This window comes from Oryx dammah, unplaced genomic scaffold (genome assembly GCF_014754425.2).
Source record: "Oryx dammah isolate SB20612 unplaced genomic scaffold, SCBI_Odam_1.1 HiC_scaffold_19, whole genome shotgun sequence".
In the NCBI taxonomy this organism is placed as follows: domain Eukaryota; kingdom Metazoa; phylum Chordata; class Mammalia; order Artiodactyla; family Bovidae; genus Oryx; species Oryx dammah.
The window spans coordinates 77,116,663-77,136,408 of NW_024070203.1; the positions used below are offsets into that span (position 1 = coordinate 77,116,663).

General features: G+C 40.3%; 1 protein-coding gene across 2 annotated transcripts in view; it reads left to right on the top strand.

The window, feature by feature from the left end:
- Window positions 1-1,365: 1,365 nt before the first annotated feature.
- Window positions 1,366-19,746, top strand: part of STK3 (serine/threonine kinase 3) — a 309,305-nt gene continuing 290,924 nt past the window's right edge. The window contains exon 1 of one of the 2 annotated variants that reach the window (XM_040261000.1): window positions 1,366-1,598. In XM_040261000.1, coding sequence (XP_040116934.1) covers window positions 1,573-1,598 — 26 coding nt within the window. In that variant the 5' untranslated portion in view covers window positions 1,366-1,572. The remainder of the gene's footprint in view (window positions 1,599-19,746) is intronic. The other variant, XM_040261001.1, reaches the window with a different exon arrangement.

Sequence of the window (19,746 nt, forward strand, 5' to 3'; positions counted from 1 at the left end):
ATTCTACAAAACTTCTTTATGGGTGTCTCAACTAGGGTTCCAACAGGAAATGCTTTTGACGGTACACTGAAATTCAGGTTATATGAGGAGGGCTGAGGTCTAGGGGAATGTAGAGAATAGAGGCATCAGAGACACCCAGGGCAGATGCCACCCCCCTGGCCTGAAGGGACTAGCAGTGTTGGGGATGAGGATGTGAGTGAGGGACGGAATGAGGTAATTTCAAAGGCTCTTCCTAGCTTGACATCTTAACAACTGTCTTGTTACTTCTGAACTGTTAGTCTGTGGCTCTTCAACAAATGCAAACAAGTATACATTCTGTAGTAATCTCTTTTGTTCACAAATTTTGACTTTCAGTTTCAATGATCTTGACGCATTGAAAATAATTAAGTTTAGGGGAGAGCCTAATGGCTTGAAAATAAATCATGTAAGTTTATTACATAGCAAAACTGAAAATAACACAAAAGTCCCTAATCTGTTAATAGACAAGTGTGATTTGAATTAATGTTGACCACATTCTCTGCTCTAAACTTCAAAAAACTCTGTGACTCTACATCTTGACAACTTCTGACAAAACAAGCAAAATGACATACACAGCAGCTGTGTATGGTCGTAAGAAAAGTTATCTGTAGATGAAATTTAGGGTTAAATGGTACACACCCAATATGGGCGCATGAAGGGGCCTAATTACCATGGGGTAAGGTCCTTGGGGACAGGTTGGGAGGAGGGGCGGCAAGAGGGACAGAAATAAACCATTCGGAGGACTTTTCTAGGGACTCATAATTTGTGATAGTTTTGCTAGGTTACCCAACTGAACAGCCGGCAAGGCCACACTGAATCTAGTGCATGAGAGCTCTCACTGCAGTTAATTTTCTTTTTAATTAGACATGAGCCATAAGCATCCCGAGGACCAGGGGCTGGCTGGGGGAAAACATAACCAATAATCATGAGAACTAGAGAGGGAAGCGTTGGCAGTTAGCAGTACTTCAAAAGGTTGCTTCAAGATGTTTGGAAGGGTATCCTTGGGAAATCCAGAGAAACGAGTCAAATCAGATAGGGTCAAAAGCAGTGAAGGCGAGTGAGGAGCGGCAGCTTCGGGCCACTGGAAAAGAACGTGTCCCAGGCCAGCCGAGACTGGCTCTGGGTCCAGACTAGGCCTCAGCCTCTCGCCCTTCCACTCCGGGTTTCTTTCCTCCCGACTCCTGCACCAGGGCCGGCCCTGTCCTAAGCCCCGGCCCCAGCGCCTGGCCCCAGCGCCCGGCCCCGCCCACCGCACTGGGCCGCCGCCTGCCCCGCCCACCCTTCCCTGGCCCGTGGCCGGCTCCGCCCACCCTTCCCCGGCCGGCCCCGCCTACCCTTCCCCGGCCGGGGCCGGCGGCCGAGGGGCGGGGCGGGCCGGGAGGAGCCCCGCTCGGCCCGCGGGCGGGGGATCCGCCGCGGAGTTACGGGAAAGTTGGTCCGAGTTCCTGGAGTTTCCTGCTGTGGCTCTCCTGGCTCGGCCGGCTGGTGCCCCGGCACTCTGCCCGCCTCTCGCCTTCACCGCCCACCTGGTCCCTCCTTCTGACACTGGCCGCCATGGAGCAGCCGCCAGCGCCCAAGAGGTAAACGAACGCGGGGCGCGAGGAGCAAGAGGGAGGCGGCGCCGCCGGCCGCGGGGCGGGGGCGGCTAGGCCGGGCGGGACCGCGATCCCCTTTCCGCGACTGCGGGGCCCCGAGCCGGGCGCGCCGGGGGTCGCAAGGCGGGTCCTAGCGCCGGGCCGCGCCTGTCGGTGGGTGAGGCGGGGCCGGAGGGGAGGCCAAGCCTCGAGTCCCCCCGGCCCGCCGGGCCTGGCGCGCGCGGGGAGAGTCGGTGGGCAGCGCTGGGCGCCCCGCGACCGGACTCCGGGGGCGGGCGGAGTTCTCCCTCGTGTCAGGTTCAGCATCTGGGAGACGTAAAACTAGGAAATTATTGGGCTTCGTACAACCATCAAGGCTTTCTTGTCAGATGTTTTCCAGAATGTTGCCCGCCCCCCACCTTTTTTTTTTTTTTTTTGAGAAAGCGGATTGTTTATTTACAGTTCAAGGAATTAAATATTAATAGCTAGACAGTGTGTAAAACTTAACTGTGCAAATGCTGCACTAACAGGTGTTCCTCGCCCCTTACTCTGCAAGTTCAAAAGTATTTATGGATGCCGGACAGTAGGAGTCTTAAATTAGAACCCCTCCCCCATATGGGTGTGTGTGTGTGTGTGTGTGTGTATGTATGTATAGGTTTGTTTTTCTTTTAGCATGTAAAAATGGTGATGCTTTGGTATTTACTGTTCGTTAATTTTCTCTGGTATATTGGAAAAGTAGCAGTACAGAGCAGATACTTTTGAACTTGAATTTGAAACGGTTTTGAAAAGCTAAATCAAGGCTGTCCATTGATACAAATTCGTAATGTGTATTTCCCCCATAAGAGTGACTCAGTTGATTGCTGTTGGATAAAGCATTTCAATTTGTAAAATAAGGGTACCAGTCTTTCTCCCAGATAGTGCTGTTGTGAAGAGTGAAAAGAGTTTTGATAGCTAGAGATCTTTAGATGAAAGGCGTTATATTCAAGAATATGGAATAATTGCAAAGGTAGGAACTTCATGAGCTATTGTGAATTGTGTGACAAGACATGTGAGCCTTGAAGCCTGGGAACCATCTGTTCAGGTGAAAAAGGGGGGTTGTTGGGGAGTTTCCAAAAGAGACCTGCTGTTGGAGCCCTTGATAAATTCTTCTCTGGCATTTTAAAATATCCCAATTCTGAATATTGATTTGGCACTCAGTTCTAATACTGTAACAACTGGAACCAGTTTTCCCCCCATTTTGTTTTGGAAGGACTGTAAAGGGTACCTCTGAGATCCTACAGTAAGGCCAAGTTGAATGACTCTGAATTGAAGGAGAAACTCTATTGATGAGCTCTACACCAAGTTATGAGAATTTCACTGTAGATGTAAGAGCAAATTAGAGAACCTGGAGGGGTTGGGGGAGGGGTGGTGGTGTGTACCACCATCCGTTGATGATTTACACTTTTCAAAGTGGTGGGTTGCACGTTTAAGAGACGTATTTTTAGCTCTCTTCAGAGAGACATGTTCATCCAGGAAGGCATTTCTAAAGCACAAAAGATACGTGACAAATCCCATATGTTTGAATATCTCTTAGATTTTTTTCATAGCGTTTTCTTTTCCATCCTATTGTTTAATCCTTAAAGCAACCCCATTGAGTAGGTTGGATTATACACGTTAATCCTGTTTTAGAAGATGAGGACACTAAGAGGGTTCACCACATGGAGGGCTATGACAGAGATAACTGACAGTGAATTTTTGTGTTGTGCCTCTTAATGATTGCCCTCTAATAATGAAATGAAGCTACCATTTTTTTTTTTGAGATCTTAAGTATTTGGCAAGAATTTTGTATATACATTCTTTTACTTCGTTGTCTCAAGGAATAGGAATCCTGGCTCTGCCACTTACTTTGCTAGTTCTGAATTTAATTTCTTCATCTGTAAAGTGTGTTTTGGAGTAAATGAGGTCATATGTAGAGCACTTACAGTACAGTGCTTCATAATATGTTCAATAATGTTAATTGTCTATATTTTCCTCATTAAATGAAACTTGAAAGTGAAGTCGCTCAGTCGTGTCCAACTCTTTGCAACCCCATGGACTGTAGCCTACTAGGCTCCTCTGTCCATGGGATTTTCCAGGCAATAGTACTGGAGTGGATTGCCATTTCCTTCTCCAGGGCATCTTCCCGACCCAGGGATCGAACCCGGGTCTCCCACATTGTAGACAGACGCTTTACCGTCTGAGCCACCAGGGGAAGGTTAAATAACTTGGTCGGGTGGAGGAGCTGCCAGTGGAATGCTTAGCACAGTGCTTTATAGTATGTTCAGTAATGTTGAGCTGCAAGGGTTGTGTCCCCACTCATTGTGTCTCCAGTCATGCCTCTTTTTGCAACCGAAACTCTGCTTGCTGTCTTAGCATTCCACGAGCATCTCTTTCTATAATCTTCTTGTCCCCTTTGCTTGTTCTCCTTTTAATCTCTGTAAGAATTCCACTTCGCTTTTCTGCTGTGAGTAGCTCTTCCTTAGGGCTCAGACATTATTACATGGTCACAAATGTATTGCTGATGATTGAGTCTATATGACCAGTAGCTGCTTCTTAGCATTTTTGGTTTCTTCATGTGGATCCGTTTCTTTCCTTATCTTATTTAGTTTGTCATTACATCATATAAAATTTTCGATCGGAAAGTCTGTGTCCACCCCTGTTCATTCCCAGTATTACTACCCCATTCCAGGGTTTTAAGACCCTCAAGAGTTGATTTATAGCAGTGCCTTCCGGTTGGGCACTCTAGTTCAGTGCTTATCAAAACATTTTAACAGCAGAAGAGCTGTCTTTGGAGTAGAGGCAGAGCCCTAGGACTTGTTTCTCAATGCCTCACCTCCCTCTGTTCCCCTTTTGGTTTCGTATGGAATCCTCTGCTGATCTATATAACACTGCGTTAGTTCATCCTGCACACAGCTTCTGTTCTGATTTTTTTTTTTTTTTTTTTGCTTAAACATCACTTTAGTCATGCTCCTCCTTTTTTTGCAGGTGGGGGGAGATTGGGGCACACTCATTGACTGGTACCCAAGAGCTCCATAGCTTGGTCTCAGCCTTAACCCCCAGCCTTGTTACTTCTGCAAGCTGAATCTTTCCTTCTAAAGTCTCCCTATGGTTCTTTGTTTAGGTTATAGGCTGTGGGTACTCCCAGGTTTGCCTTTGTTCATGATTTTCCCTTAGAAAAGTTTGTGTTATTTATTATTATTTTTTTACTAGTAATCTATGTTTTATTTAAAGCCTGCTTCAAAAAGTATCTTATTTGAGTGCTTTCTAGCCTAAACTGTTTCTCTTTATTCCTATAATGATATTCATTTGAGTATCAATCTTAAGATTGTTCTTTTTTTTAATTACAAAGTTTTAGACATCCAAAAGATAATGGGGATGAATTTAGTAAATACTTACATATCACCACTCAGCTTTAGAAATAAAATATTCCCAATATAATTGAAGCTCCCTAAGTATATCTCTTCTCATTTGCATTCCTTTCCCATCCCCTCGAGGTTTGTCACTGTTGTGAATTGGGTGTTTGTCATTCCCATACATGTTTGTCATTCCCATACATGTCTTTAAACTTTTAGTTTATATATATATATGAACTGTTGTTTATATATATCTGACATAGCATCAGGCCTTGATATTAGGCTGAGCTTTGTCACTGACTTTGAAAGTTGCTTCTTTGGGTATCATTCTTCTCCTCTGGGAGATGGAGATTCCAGTGTACAACCAGGTCTGAGAAACTAGTGCCTAGATGATCTGGAAGGCCCCTTTTACCTTCGCAATATTGATTTGCTCTCCTCAACAAGGCCCGTGTTAACATAGTGATAGGGCTGACCACATCTTTTGCCTAATTTGAGGATCAGAATGGCTTTTAGATCCCCCAGATTTCCTTAATACCTCATCACAGAGGTCTTCAGATGTCCTTATTAAAATGAAGTCCCTCTGGGAAGGGATGTATCACTAACTCAATGGACATGAGTTTGAGCAAGCTTGGGGAGATGGTGAAGGACAGGGAAGCCTGGTGTGCTGCAGTCCATGAGGTCGCAAACAGTTGGACACGACAGAGCGACTGAGCAACAACTGGGAAGGGAAATCCACTAAATGGTTGTCAATTATCAGTATTTTGATAGATTGAGTTTATCAAATTTCTGTTTAGGGGAACTACTAGATGACAGAAAAATGAACATAGAATAGGTAAGTTTTGATAGGTAGAGAGGGAAGTGACCAAACATGGGCTCTTCTCCGGGTAGAACATTGATAGAAGGGGAGGTGGATCTCTGTGATAGGTGGGGACCATGAGAACTCTGGTTGCTGGAGGGTACTTGTCAAAGAGAGGATAGAAAATCATTGTCGGAGAGAAATCCTTTACCAGATAAGCCTTGTCCCTGATGGGTTATAGGATTGATAGTTATTTAAAGTTTAAAATTCATTGATTAAGGTTATACTTAGAGGACAAGTTGGATTGAAATAATGAAAATATTGGAAGGATAATGAGAAAACTGCTGAAGCATATGTACTTTCAAGAAAAGAAGAGTTCTTTGATTTAAACTGGTAAAAGCTTCCAGCTTCAGTGGCAGGCAAATGGAGGAGATGTTCAAGTAGTTCAGTGGGAAAAGAATCCAGCAAACAGTGTCCCTTTACATTAATGACTTGGCCCCAAAGCATATTTGTCCTCGCTTTTGCTTTTCTTGGTTAATTTAGGGTGGCTCCAACTCCATTAGAATGGATTTAGGCCCTATAGATGGGAACAATCAATTGGGTCTTCCTTTCTAGAGAGGAGTATGACAGCCTCTGGAGCAGTTCTTGGTGAGCAAACTTCAGTTGTGCATTAAGACAGGAGATAAACTCAGTCTTTTAGTCAACTCTCGGCAATGATTAATTTATGCATTGTTCTTTAAGGGGCTGAGATATAGCATATATTGACACTGAAGAATTTGTTAGGATGTAAAGAAAAAGGTAAATGTATGTTAAACACAGCTAGTTTTGAAATTTGTTTTCCTGAAATAATCCCAGAAAGTTTCAGTGCTCATTCCAGAAATGTGTAATAGTAAAGCTTTAAAGATAATGGGTTTAAATTGAGCACTTCCTGTTTGGTTATACAGGGGGAAAGTGCTTAGAATTTAGTTTTTCTAGTTTCAGAAAAGTCTGTGTAGAATTAGAGGTACTGTCACTTCAGCCCATCATATATTATTATTATTATTTTTTAATATTGATGATGAAACTCCAAAGCAGAAGTTTCATGAAATGAACTACATGTAATGTTCTCTGGTATTTTTCTATTTTCTGTTTTTTTTCTAGTTCTTTGAAAAGTTGCTAGTCATGACCACCCACCAAATTTTCATGACCTACTAACCAGTTGTGAACTGCAGTTTGAGAAACCTTTGTTGGTGTATATAGTTGTGACAGTGAGGAAATGGATTGCGTTTCCAGCACTATTCCTAATACTTCAAAGCTTGATGATGGCATTGCCAAAGGAATCCAGAGTGATATCATTGTAACAAGCCATACATACAATAGAGCTATTCTTTGTAAAACAAAAAGGAGGCAGGTGAAGGAGAAGGAGGAAACCATTATTTGAAAACAACTATATTTTGAACACTGTGTCTATGTCCCAGTTAAGGTACGGGAAAGTGGAAAATGATTATGCCTGGCATCTGACAGGCTTTATAAAGGAACATATTCCCTGGTGGCTCAGTGGTAGAGAATCCACCTGCAGTGGATGAGATGTGGGTTCGATCCCTGGGTCAGAAAGATCCCCTGGAGGAGGAAATAGCAACCCACTCCAGTATTCTTGCCTGGGAAATCCTGTGGACAGAGGAGCCTAGGGGGCTATGGTCTGTGGAGTCTCAAGAGAGTTGGACATGACTGAGCCACTAAAACAACAGCAATAATACATGAAGGTTTCTTGAAGGTAAAGGCTTTTTTGCCTTCTGATGTAGAATGACCCTGTACACTGGAAATATCCCACTGTAATTATGATAACCTCAATTTCTGACTCCGTACCAGCTCCACCCTTTCTGTCTACCAGAGAGGTCTTTAGATTTTTTCTTCTAAAGTGAACATTTATACTATCTGATAGACATTTTCTTTTTTAGTTGTCTCAAGCTTCTTGTCATGATTTTATTTGAATTGCTTCATGTGTCAGGATTACTCAAATTTTCCAAAGCTTTTAGCTTATAGTATAGAACAAAGATTGTATATTTGAAATGTCTTATTACAACTGTTTTTTCTACATGCAATCTCAAGTTGCATAAATGAAAGTAACAAATATGTAAACAGACATGTATGAAAGTTAAAAATAAGTCCATTGCTTGCATGCCATGAAATTAAGGTGCAGATTACCTTGAACTTCTTAAGAGTACCTCAAAAGATATATCTTAAAGCATGACTCTGTAGCAAAATGAGAATTACAGAAAGCTGTCAGCATTAGTGATAATTAATATAGGTGTACACATGTAGTATTGTATGTGGGTTCTGAATTAGTGTGCACATGTAGTCCTGTATTAATCTATAGATTTTGTATAATACCACACATCTTAGTAACGAGGTAAAATGGAGTAAAATTTTCGGATATGTTGTTATAAGTATTAGTATCTTGATACACACAAAAAAATTGGGGAAATCGTTGAGCATATATGATTTCTAAAGATGAGATCGTTTCTTTAATTCAAAATATAAAGTGTTATTCTCTGTCCAGGTCTTTTCTTTTCGTTTTTTTTTTTTTTTTTTTTGCTTTAGCGTTGCTTTCTATATCTCTGTCTTTTTTTAAAAAAATTGAAGTGTAGTTAATTTATAATGTTATATTAGTTTCAAGTGTCCAGCAAAGTGATTCAGTTATACACACACACACATACATACGTTTCTTTTCAGGTTCTTTTCCACTGTAGGTCATTACAAGATGCTGAGTCTAGTTCTCTGTGCTGTACAGTAGATCTTTGTTGTTTACCTAGTTTATATATAGTAGTGTGCATATTTTAATCCCAAACTCCTGATTTATCTGCCCCTCCATCCCTTTGGTAACCTTAAGTTTGTTTCCTCTGAGTCCATTTCTGTTTTGTAAATATGTTCATTTTTTTAAGATTCCACATATAAGTGATATCAGATGATATTTGTCTTTCTCCATCTGACTTACTTCACTCAGTATGAGAATCTCCAGATTCATTTATGTTGCTATTTCACTCTTTTTATGACTGAGTAATATTCCATTGAATATGTGTACTGTATTTTCTTTATCCAGTCATCTGTTGATGGACATGTAGGTTACAGATCATGTTTTCACTTTTAGAGTTTTTGGTTTTCTGAAATTGTGGGACCTAGAGTTCTGTGATGGAAAAGGAATGTAAGTTCAGATTATTTTTGTGATTTAGGTGAACGTTTTACATATTTGAAGAAGTTAAAGAGAATAGGCAGCTAATTTTCTTGACTCCCTCTGTCTCTAGCCGTATTATTTTTTCCTGCTGGCAGGTTGCCCCATTCTCCTGTTTCTTTTTAAAAACTGACTTTCTTTACTCACCCATTATTGCTCATGGCACCAGTTGGTTGTCACCCTTGAGTTCATTAATTTGCTCATTTATTCATATATTTAGTAATTGCTAATTAACTACCTTTCAAATGCCAGATGTACATGGTTGAATGCAACAGATGAAATCTTTGCCCTCGAACATACACTTTAGTTGGAGCTTGAGCTGTGAGGGAGAGAAGTAGTATATATTGTTAAGGAAAATGGTGGAACCTGCTTAATAGGGTAGTTGAAGGACTACGTATGTCAACATGAGGTTGAGAAATACTCTGTGTGAGTATCTGGACAGAGTATTCCAGGCAGAGCAAAAAGCTATGAGAAGGCCTGGAGGTGGGGAAGAGTTTACAGTGTAGTGTGTGGGAGGAATTGAAATAAGGCCATGGTGGCTGTGTTGTAGACTGGGAGAAAGTGGTTGGAGATGAGGTCAGAGAGATGGGCAGGGATTCAATGATGCAAGCCATGGAAAAGAATTTGGATTTAAGTCAGTATAGTGGCTGTCACTAAAGGGTTTTAAGTGGAATTTTAAGCAGTTTGTGTCTTTATAAGAGCATTCTTATAGCTTGGGTAGGGTAAATTGTAGAGGGTTAAGAATAAAATCTACTCTGATGGCTCAGTGGTAAAGAATCTGCCTGCAGTGCAGGAGAGGTAGGTTCAATTGATCCCTTGGTGGGAAAGAGTCTCTGGTGAAGGAAATGGGAACCCACTCCAGGATTCTTGCCTGGGATATCCCATGGACAGAGGAGCCTGGTGGGCTGCAGTCCATGGGGTCGTAAAGAGTTGGACACGACTGAGTGACTGAACACACACACACACGCGCGCGCATGCACACACACACACCCACACCCACACACGAATAAAAGCAAGGAAACAAGCGAGAAGGCCATTGATGTAGTTCTTGGTTAGAGATGGTGAAGCCCCCAGAGATAAAGAGAAGTGGGCAGATGTAAGTTATGTTTTGGAGTTAGAAATGAAAAACTGGTCAATCAGATGTGGGGAAGAAGGAGGAAGGAAACAATTCTGGCTCCTGGGTTTCGGATTTGGACAACTTGGGGGATGGTGAAAGACTGGGAGAGGAACAGGTTAGTTATCTATATTCGCTTCCTTAGAATTCCAAACTCCCAGCAATGTGAATCTGTTTTGGCCCAAAATGTTGATATTAGGTGGTTCCCTCAGAAGAGGAAATGTGTAGGGAGGAAATGATGGGCATTGACTTCTTTCTTCAACCTCTTGTTTTCACCGCATTAGACTAGAGAATGGGAAACAAATCAAACCTTTGTTAAGTGTTGAAATGTTTGAGTGACCTGATATTTAAGAAAAACCTTAAGCTACCCACTCCAGTATGCTGGCCTGGAGAATTCCATGGACTGTAGAGTCCAAGGGGTCGCAAAGAATCAGATATGACTGAGCGACTTTCACTCTTTTATTGCAAAATGAAACATCAGTAAAAAACAAATGTATGGTTTGATGAATTACTATAAGGCAGGCACACGAATGATCACCAGTCAGGTTAAGAAACAGAGCTTTGCCACCCTCTCGAGAAGCCCTTCTGAGTGCTCCATGCCAATCACAGCCACCTTTCCCCACATGGAACCATTATCTTTACTTTCATGGTAAAAACTTAAATGTGCCCTGCTGGAGGTTAGTCTGTAGGTTAGTCTTGCCAATTAAAAAATAGTTTTTATATGAGGTGTTTTTAATCTTTAGGTTGATCCTCTCTCTTTTCTCTTCTCCTTTTCCTGTTGAAGACCCAGACTGTTTGAATTATTTCCTGAAGCCTGGATCTTGGTGACTGCTTGCTCAAAGCGTAGTTCAGCACGTTCATTTGTCCTCCATGTTTCCTGCAGATGGGCAGCTGGATCCAGAGCTCAAGCCTGGATCCAGGGCTCAAGTCAGTCCCTTAGGCATCATAATAAGTGGTGTTGTCAAGACTGTATGAGTCACTTAACGTGTAGTTGCCTCTCTTTTTTGTGATGTTAGCAGCTGTTGGTGGTTAATACTTATTTCTGTTAATTTGTTGGGAGTTGCAGAATGGTGAAATTGAAAATACACCATTTTGTTTTCAATTATTAGTTGGAATGGTTTATTAAAGAGTCACTTTTCTTAGCTTCTGTTTGGTTAGCCAGTGGTATAGTATGTAAAGGAAAGACAGGATAAATGCTTGATTCTTTCCCTTTATTTACCCATTTTTAAGATAATGAATCAAGTCCCTGTTTTCCTCCAAAAGGGACTCATTCCTTTCTTTTTTTTTTCTTTTTTAAAAATGCCATTGTGAGCTGATGGGTATAAACATATTTGATGGATTTAATTCATTTCATTTACTTCTGCTGCAGCTCAGAGTGTCCCATCTTTGATCAATGGGAATCCCTTTAAGCAACAACATGACCCGCATGGTCTTTGGAGAGCTTCTTTGCTCTCTGCTGTGATAAAGATATTGAAGGCTCATCTTGTTCATCTTTTGTCCCAGATCTGGAATCAGCCTGTACAGTAAGCCTACTTTTAGTGAGAGATGGTATTTCAAGACCCTAACCTGGCCACTAATATGATGTTATTTTAAAATAAGAGTTTTATTTCTAGATAGGAAACCTGACTAGTTTTTTCAAACTATGGGCTAGTCTATCAAAAAATGTGAGATAGCACTGGCAGTTTTACACTTTTTCCTGGGTAATATCCACCATGCACTTGTGTTTCTAAGTTTGAGTCAGAAATTGGACATGTGTAGACAGATTTCTGTGGTAGAGACTTTTTAGAGTGGACCTTTTATCTTTGTCTTCTCCCTATCTTAGTCTGGTTACCATGTGACCCACTGTTATCCTAATATCTAGCCTCACTTTTTTCTTACCTCTAAATGTTTCAGGTGACCTAGTTTCTTCTTTTCTTAAATGAGAAAAAGAAAATAAAAGACTCTAAGTCAGATAACACTACTAGTGACTTGATCAGATTTCAGGCCTTACTTTTAAGGTAGACCTTTTAGCGTACCTTGTCTTGTATGCATACAAGCATATCTGTGTAAAAACAAACAAAATTCAAGGGCATCTTGATGCTGCTTTATAAATCCAGCCCTAACTGACTGTAGTATGGTGAATTGCAAAATGAAGCACATCCAGATATTAAATGCCACATGTTGCTGCCTTTTACTTTTGTTATTAACACCTCTTGTTAAGTTTTATTGTGCTTTTGAATAAGTAAGAAGAGATATTTGTTTCAGTGACATAGCTGGTAAATTACATTTGCCACTGTGTCACATAATCATAGAAAGAATTAGTTTTGATGTAATTGACTATATTAAAAGACATTAGGTTGCACTTACAAGTTGCTGTGTGAATTAGTCCATCATTGCAATCAAATAGCAGCCAGTAACCATTTTCCAATGATATTAAATAATGTCTGTTCAAACATTTTTAATAATTAGTGAAATCTAGATCACAGAAAGGGATTAGAGAGAAATGATTGCTCTGAATAGAATTTATAGTTTATGTAATTCTTAATTATTAAAAAAGATGAAATTAAACAATGGAATTTCATAAAAATTCCAGTGGAAACTTAAAAATATATGCACTCATTAGCTCTTGAGAGGAAAGTATTTTGATAATTTTCTTTTCCTGGTAGATTGAGTTTTCCTTCTGTACACTGGAGTCTCATTTATACTTCCAAGGTCTTTTTTTCTGAAAGAATTCAAGTACCAGGCCAAGATAAGAAAATGGGATCACTCCACCCCTTTACATACAGACTTGCAGCACTTGATTAGTCAGCTTTAGTTAATGTTCATAAAAAAGTCATGTGATGTAAAACAGTTTCCCCAAATAGTGATATAGTGATAACTTTAAAGTATCGAACATTACTGGGAAGTGTGATGTATTATGTAATAGATTTTCCAAATAAATGAAGTAAATCACTTCAAGCATTATACTCTTAAAATATTTTTAAAACAGTTTTAAAACAACCAGTTTTGATGGAAATTCATTTCAAAGTGAGGACACTTGACCCAGTCTTCTGAGACAAATCATTTGCTTTCTTGATTACTTAATATTATTTAAAAATAAATTTTAGTTCATAAAAAAACATAATAAAATCCATGGAGCTGTTCATAGTGTTAGTTTATGGAAACAGTCAAGGGTGCTGTTTTGATGTGTTGGAAGCTTTGTTGCTGCGTATAGCTGTTTCCTGCCCCCCACCCCCAAGTCTCTAAACGGCAGCTTAGAAATAGTGATCTGACCTAACACTAGCTTTCCCTTTCTCAAAGTAAATGCTCTTTGTTCAGTTTCTGCTTACCAAAGACCTTTTTCTCTTCTGGGTTCGGGTTCATAGTACATCTTAATCATCTTTTGACTAAGCAATTATTGTGCAGTGGAGGAGAGCAAAATTCTTCAAACTTTCCTAAATTTCTAAAATTTAGCATGAAAATAACAATTTTTTTTTCATCAAAAAAGAACTGATTTTACCTTAAAACCTTCACAAAACTCTCAAGTTAAACAAATTCCTGTCATTTTGGAGCGTTGCTTAGATTTTGGGGACTCATGGTATTACCAAACTGAATTGATGTTTCAGAGGTATAGTTGTGTACAAATAGGACTTCCTAGGTGGCTCAGTGGTAAAGATCCCGCCTGTCAGTGCAGAAGCTACCGGAGACACAGGTTTGATCCCAGGGTTGGGAAGATTTCTTGGGGGAGGAAGTAGCAACCCACTCCAGTATTCTTGCTGGGATAATCCCATGGACAGAGGAACCTGGAGGGCTACAGTATACAGTGTCACAAAGAGTCGGACTCAACTGAGCACCCACCCACCCACACACGCACACACACACACACACACACACACACACACACACACACACAAATACGGTAAAGTTGCATTTGTAGTAGTTTATTTTTAATTTCTGTGGGTGAAATATTTAAGCTATTTATCTTTCTTATGATGATTGATCTTTTTTGTCTGTTAGACACAGCTGTAATTTTAGAATTTCATTTTTATTTCTTAGGAAAAAACCTCAAACAGGTGAAAATAATCCCAATTTAAAAAAAAAAAAAAGGAATTTTCACAAAGCACCAAAATCATGAACTATTTCTCAGTTTCCTCCCCTTAATTTATTTACAAAGAACCTCAGAGAAATACTGAGAAGTGGTTTCCTATGTGCCCTAGCGATGAGAAATCAAGCAAACAGTGGCCATCTCTGCAAACAGCTGAAAGCAGCCACTGTCCCACAGGTCGGCCCATACTTCTCTTTATGAAAGCCTATAAAAATTATGCGGAAGTCAGAGTACAGAACTCATTGAATGATAGAAATATTAGTATTGTTAGAGTTTAAACTTTCCTTGAATTTAGACTTTTATTAATGTGGTTATTACACCTTTAATTAATGTATTAATATTTGGAATTGTTGCAGTTAATTATAGTGTTCTTCTAGGGATGGGAGCAAGGAGTTGAGAGTGTGTAGAGAATAAATCCTCATAGTTTATTTTCAGAATTTGAGGTGTGGGGAAATAAATGAGGAATAAGACATATGAGTAAATACAGTTTTTAAGTGTAGGTAGTCTCTTTAGCACAAGTCGTAGTGGATTTTTTTATATGCCAGGTTCATGAGTAGACCTTGGGAAGTTTCATGTAGATGTCTCCTCTTTTATTGTTAATCAGTTAAAAATTCTGTTCCCTTTTTTAGTTCTCAAACCTAGGTATGGTTGTTGAGTGTTTAAAAATCTATTTTGGTGGGATGTGAGTTATGTTGAAGCATTTTTAGATGTGCTGTTTTATGTTGTCTGCATTTTCTGGATTTGTATTTTTTGAAAAATGAGTTAGTAAGAAAGTAAATGCACTAGCATGTCTTTAGGGCAGGGGAGTATATCACAGTGTTTGTTAACTTTATAGAGGTTTGTTATAAGAAATTAAAGGGAATCATGCCACTTTCCAGTTGAGGGTAGGTGAAAAAATTCTTAGAAATTATAAATGAAAGACTCCAAGGGTGAAGGAAGGGGAAAAATCTTAACTTCTTCTTTAAAGTCCTTTGCCAGGAAATTATAATTTTAGAGTACTTTTGGGCAGAGAGCCCAAGCTGAGAGGAAATGGTTTGATAGAGTTGAAAAACAAGACTTTCATTTAATTATGAAGTCCTCTATCCATTGTAGACCATTTATTTTTTGAGTTGGATTTTAGTTCGTTCTGATGCCACTAAATTAACCCCTCATAAATTTTCATACAGTTTTAAAAAATAAATATACTATGAGATCATCAAATTATATCTGTCTTACTATTTAAGAAGTGATAATTGCTAGGAAAACATTTGAGAGCCAGAACTTTAGAGTCAGGTAGACCATGGTTCTCGGAGAAGGCAATGGCACCCCACTCCAGAACTCTTGCCTGGAAAATCCCATGGATGGAGGAGCCTGGTGGGCTGCAGTCCATGGGGTCGCGAAGAGTCGGACACGACTGAGCGACTTCGCTTTCACTTTTCACTTTCATGCATTGGGGAAGGAAATGGCAACCCACTCCAGTGTTCTTGCCTGGAGAATCCCAGGGACAGCAGAGCCTGATGGGCTGCCATCTATTGGATCGCACAGAGTCAGACATGACTGAAGCGACTTAGCAGCAGCAGCAGCAGCAGACCATGGTTCTAATCTTAGTTCTGCCATTTCCTGATGTAATGGTGGGTAAGTTACTTAAGTTTTTTAAGTCTCGGTATACTCATTTATAAAGTGGAGGTGATAATAGTACCTTCTCTTTGGGTTTTGTGAGGATTAAATGAAGTCTCAAAAAATTACGCAGAAGTCAGAGAACAGAACTCACTGAATGATACAAATGTTAATGTTGTCAAGAGTTTAAACTTCCCTTAAATTAGACTTTTATTAATGTAGCTATACTTTTAATCAGTGTATTGTTTGGGATTATTGCAGTTAAGTCTAGTATTTTTCTAAGGATGGGAGTGAGAAGTTCTGAGTGTATAGAGACTAAATCCTCATATTTTATCTTCACAATTTAAATGTAGGGAGAAAATGATTGTAAATAAGTGATTGGTAAAGCATTTACTTCTGAAGAGTTTCTGAAGTGTTTTAGAAATGTGTCTGGCATTGCTGACATCTTTTGAAGAAAGACACAGTTTTCCACGGGAGTGCCAGGGAATTCCCATCTTTGAGACTTAATTGTGTTTGTCATTAGCCTGAATAGAAAGGCCTTTAAAGTTTATTTTTTAAAGAAAGCATTTGAATGCATTTTGTTTGGTATTATATTTATTCATTAAAGTATTCAATTAGTGCTAAGTGTGAAGTGGACCCTGTTGCTAAGCCCCAGTAAGCAATCATGCTAGGTAGGGTTCAACCCCTGGTAAAATTGCACGTGTCTTAATGAAGAAGAGGGCCTGGCTAGAGTGCAAATTCAGCAGCAGAGAGAACTCCCATACAGTCTTCAAGTGCCAGAATTACGTTTTGGATCTGTTGAGCCGGTTCCCTGATGGGGGCCAGTACTAGTGCTTGGGTCTCCTTGAGCTCAGTCTCCAACTGTTGCAGGATGGAAATAGCAAATGTGGCTTGTCTTGCCAGTACCTGACTGAGCTTGAGCAATTGCATCATACGCTTTAATACATGGAGTAATAGCTCTCTGCTGAATAGCTGATGGCTTCTCAGAATCTTAAGCATAGATGCCCTGAAGAAGAAACTTTTAAGTTCATATCATCAGAGTTATCAACAATCCCATTCCAGTTGCTCCTGATGACACCGTTAGGGTCCATTCCCTCTGGGCCGCCACGTTCTCTGTTAAAATCTGCGGAGCCACTGGACATGATCCAAAGAACGACTCAGTGCCCGACTGAAAAGCAGCAGTGCAACTGTAACGTTAAGTAGGTGGGTCAGAGGTTAAAGTGTGTGCCTGAGATGTGGGAGACCTGGGTTCAATCACTAGGTCGGGAAGATCCCCTGGAGAAGGAAATGGCAACCCACTCCAGTGTTCTTGCCTGGAGAATCCCATGGACGGAGGAGCCTGGTGGGCTACAGTCCACGGGGTGGCAAAGAGTCGGACACGACTGAGCTACTTACTTCACTTTCACTTTCTTTCACTTGTGGTAATACCTATAATGTAATCAGTAAAATACAGAGAAGTTTGCCAGAAGGGAAAAAGACATGGAAAATGACAAAGCTGAAATGAGGTAGAAGGTGCTCTTTGAAGGCGGAATCTCTCTTTTCTCAAAGCTGGGAGTTTTTTCTCTGTTGCTGAATTTGCACTCTAGCAGGTCCTCTTCCTCATAGTTTTCTAAGAGATCTAGAGAGCCTATCCTAACTATTCTTCACTAGGGAGCTAGACCCAGCAGTGCAGAAAGCCGTTCCCTGGTGTTTCTGTTTACATGTCTCCGGCCAAAACAACCCAAATAAAAATGGGCAAAAGATTTGAACAGACATTTCCCCAAAGAAGACCTGGGAGAAGACTGCTTTTTCCCACTGTGTTAGCAATGATGTAATAGGTTATGTTCTTTCCTACTTGATGAGATAGAAAGTCCATTGACAGAAAAGCCAGATTGTATTTTCAGTTATTTATTTGAAAAAGATAATTCTAGGGTATGTCTGCTAAAGCATGTAATAAACTATATCTTGATAGCTCCATGAGAGAGATATCTTGGGGGTGACTTGTTCTCCACAAAATTCACTGCACCTGAGAGAGTGCATATTCTAAAGGACTGTCTTGAGTAACTTTTTTTGGATCTGTGATTAAAAACATTTATGATGAAATTCTGAGGTGTTAAAAACCACAATATGTCAAGTACAGATGAAATTATACTCATTATATCATGTTTGCCAAGGCAGGAAAATAGGAAAATGTATTTGTGTGTGTATCTATTTTAAATTGGCTTCTAATTATGAGGTTTTCTTTTCTATCTGTAAGGGTTTTAAAAGCTGATGAAATTATACCATAAACTGAAATGATCAGTTTTCATTTAAAATACCAGAAAGGGAAAGAGGAAATAAAGACAAACATGAATCGTTTACCAGAATAAATCATGTGTTTTCACTTGACAGATACCCCTGAGACCATCTTTTTGCCTCAGTTAAATTAGTAACATTTCAGTTGTTCCACATGTTGAGAAAATAAGACATATGGACTAATAGAAAATTCTCATTAAGCTTTTACTGGATTCACTCGGGGGACCTATGACTAGTTTGCTCAAAGTGAGCCAATTTGCAAGCCTACTTTAAGAAAATAATTATAACTCCCAAAGAACTAAATGTTGGTTAGATTACCTTTTGGCTTAGTATTAAAGATTTGTTAGTATAATGCTCTCTGCATCACTGTGTTCGTGTGTGTGGCTCATCTTGAGCTACTTTGTGCTTTCTTGTCCACAAAGGACATGAAGCACAGGGCAACATTATAATGTTTTGGAAAATTTAAGAGACTTACTTCTTTTTCTGGTAGAGATATACTCTTATCTTTCTTACTCATATCTTTCTTTGTTGTTGTTCAGTTTGTGAGTCATGTCTGACTTTTTGTGACCCCATGGAGTGCAGTGTGCCAAGCTTCCTTGTCTTTCAGTATCTCCTGGAGTTTGCTCAGTGTCCATTGAGTTGGTGCTTCTATCCAACCATCTCATTCTCTGGTGCCCACTTCTCCTCTTGCGTTCAGTCTTTCTGAGTATCAGGATCTTTTCTGAACAGTTGCCTGTTCATATCAGATGGCCGAGTATTGAAACTTCAGCTTCAGCATCAGTCCTTCCAGTGAATATTCAGGGTAGAGTTCTTTTAGGACTGACTCGTTGGATCTCCCTGTGGTCCAAGATCTCTCAAGAGTCTTCTCCAACACCATAACAGGAAAACGTCAATTCTTTGGCACTCAGCCTTTTTTATGGTCCAGCTCTTGCAACTGTACATGGCAGTATCTTTCTACTTTTCTCTTCTTTTCCTCATTCAGTTCAGTTCAGTTCAGTCGCTCAGTCGTGTCCGACTCTTTGTGACCCCGTGAATCGCAGCACGCCAGACCTCCCTGTCCATCACCAACTCCCGGAAGTCACTCAGACTCATGTCCATCAAGTCAGTGATGCCATCCAGCCATCTCATCCTCCGTCGTCCCCTTCTCCTCCTGCCCCCAATCCCTCCCAGCATCAGAGTCTTTTCCAATGAGTCAGCTCTTCGCATGAGGTGGCCAAAGTACTGGAGCTTCAGCTTTAGCATCATTCCTTCCAAAGAAATCCCAGGGCTGATCTCCTCCTTATTTTTATTTTATTTTTTTAATCCGGCCCATGTCTACAGCCATTCCTTTGCCAATATCTTTAACTTCCTTGTCTCATTGGTCTTCTGTAGCATCTGCCTGGCAAAAGGTCAAATTCTACTTTTCTGCCTTCTCCTTGCCTACCTACCTTAAGACTTCTGAGCAGTGCTGACGGGAACATGAAACCTTGAAGATTGCCACTGGTATTTAACCTCAGCAAGAGAAAGATTGCCATGGCCTCTAACCTCAAGAAGGTCTCAGGGCTATCTAGTAGTCCTGTTGAACTTTGTGAGATTTATTATTTTGTTTTTGTTCTCCACTCTGGCTATTTCAGATATAGTTGTGTGTCTTCAAATCTCTGATTTTGACTTCCTCACAACAGACGAATATTCCTCCTACTTCATAAAACAGATAGAAGCCAATATATGAGAACTCACTCAACTTTCTGTCATC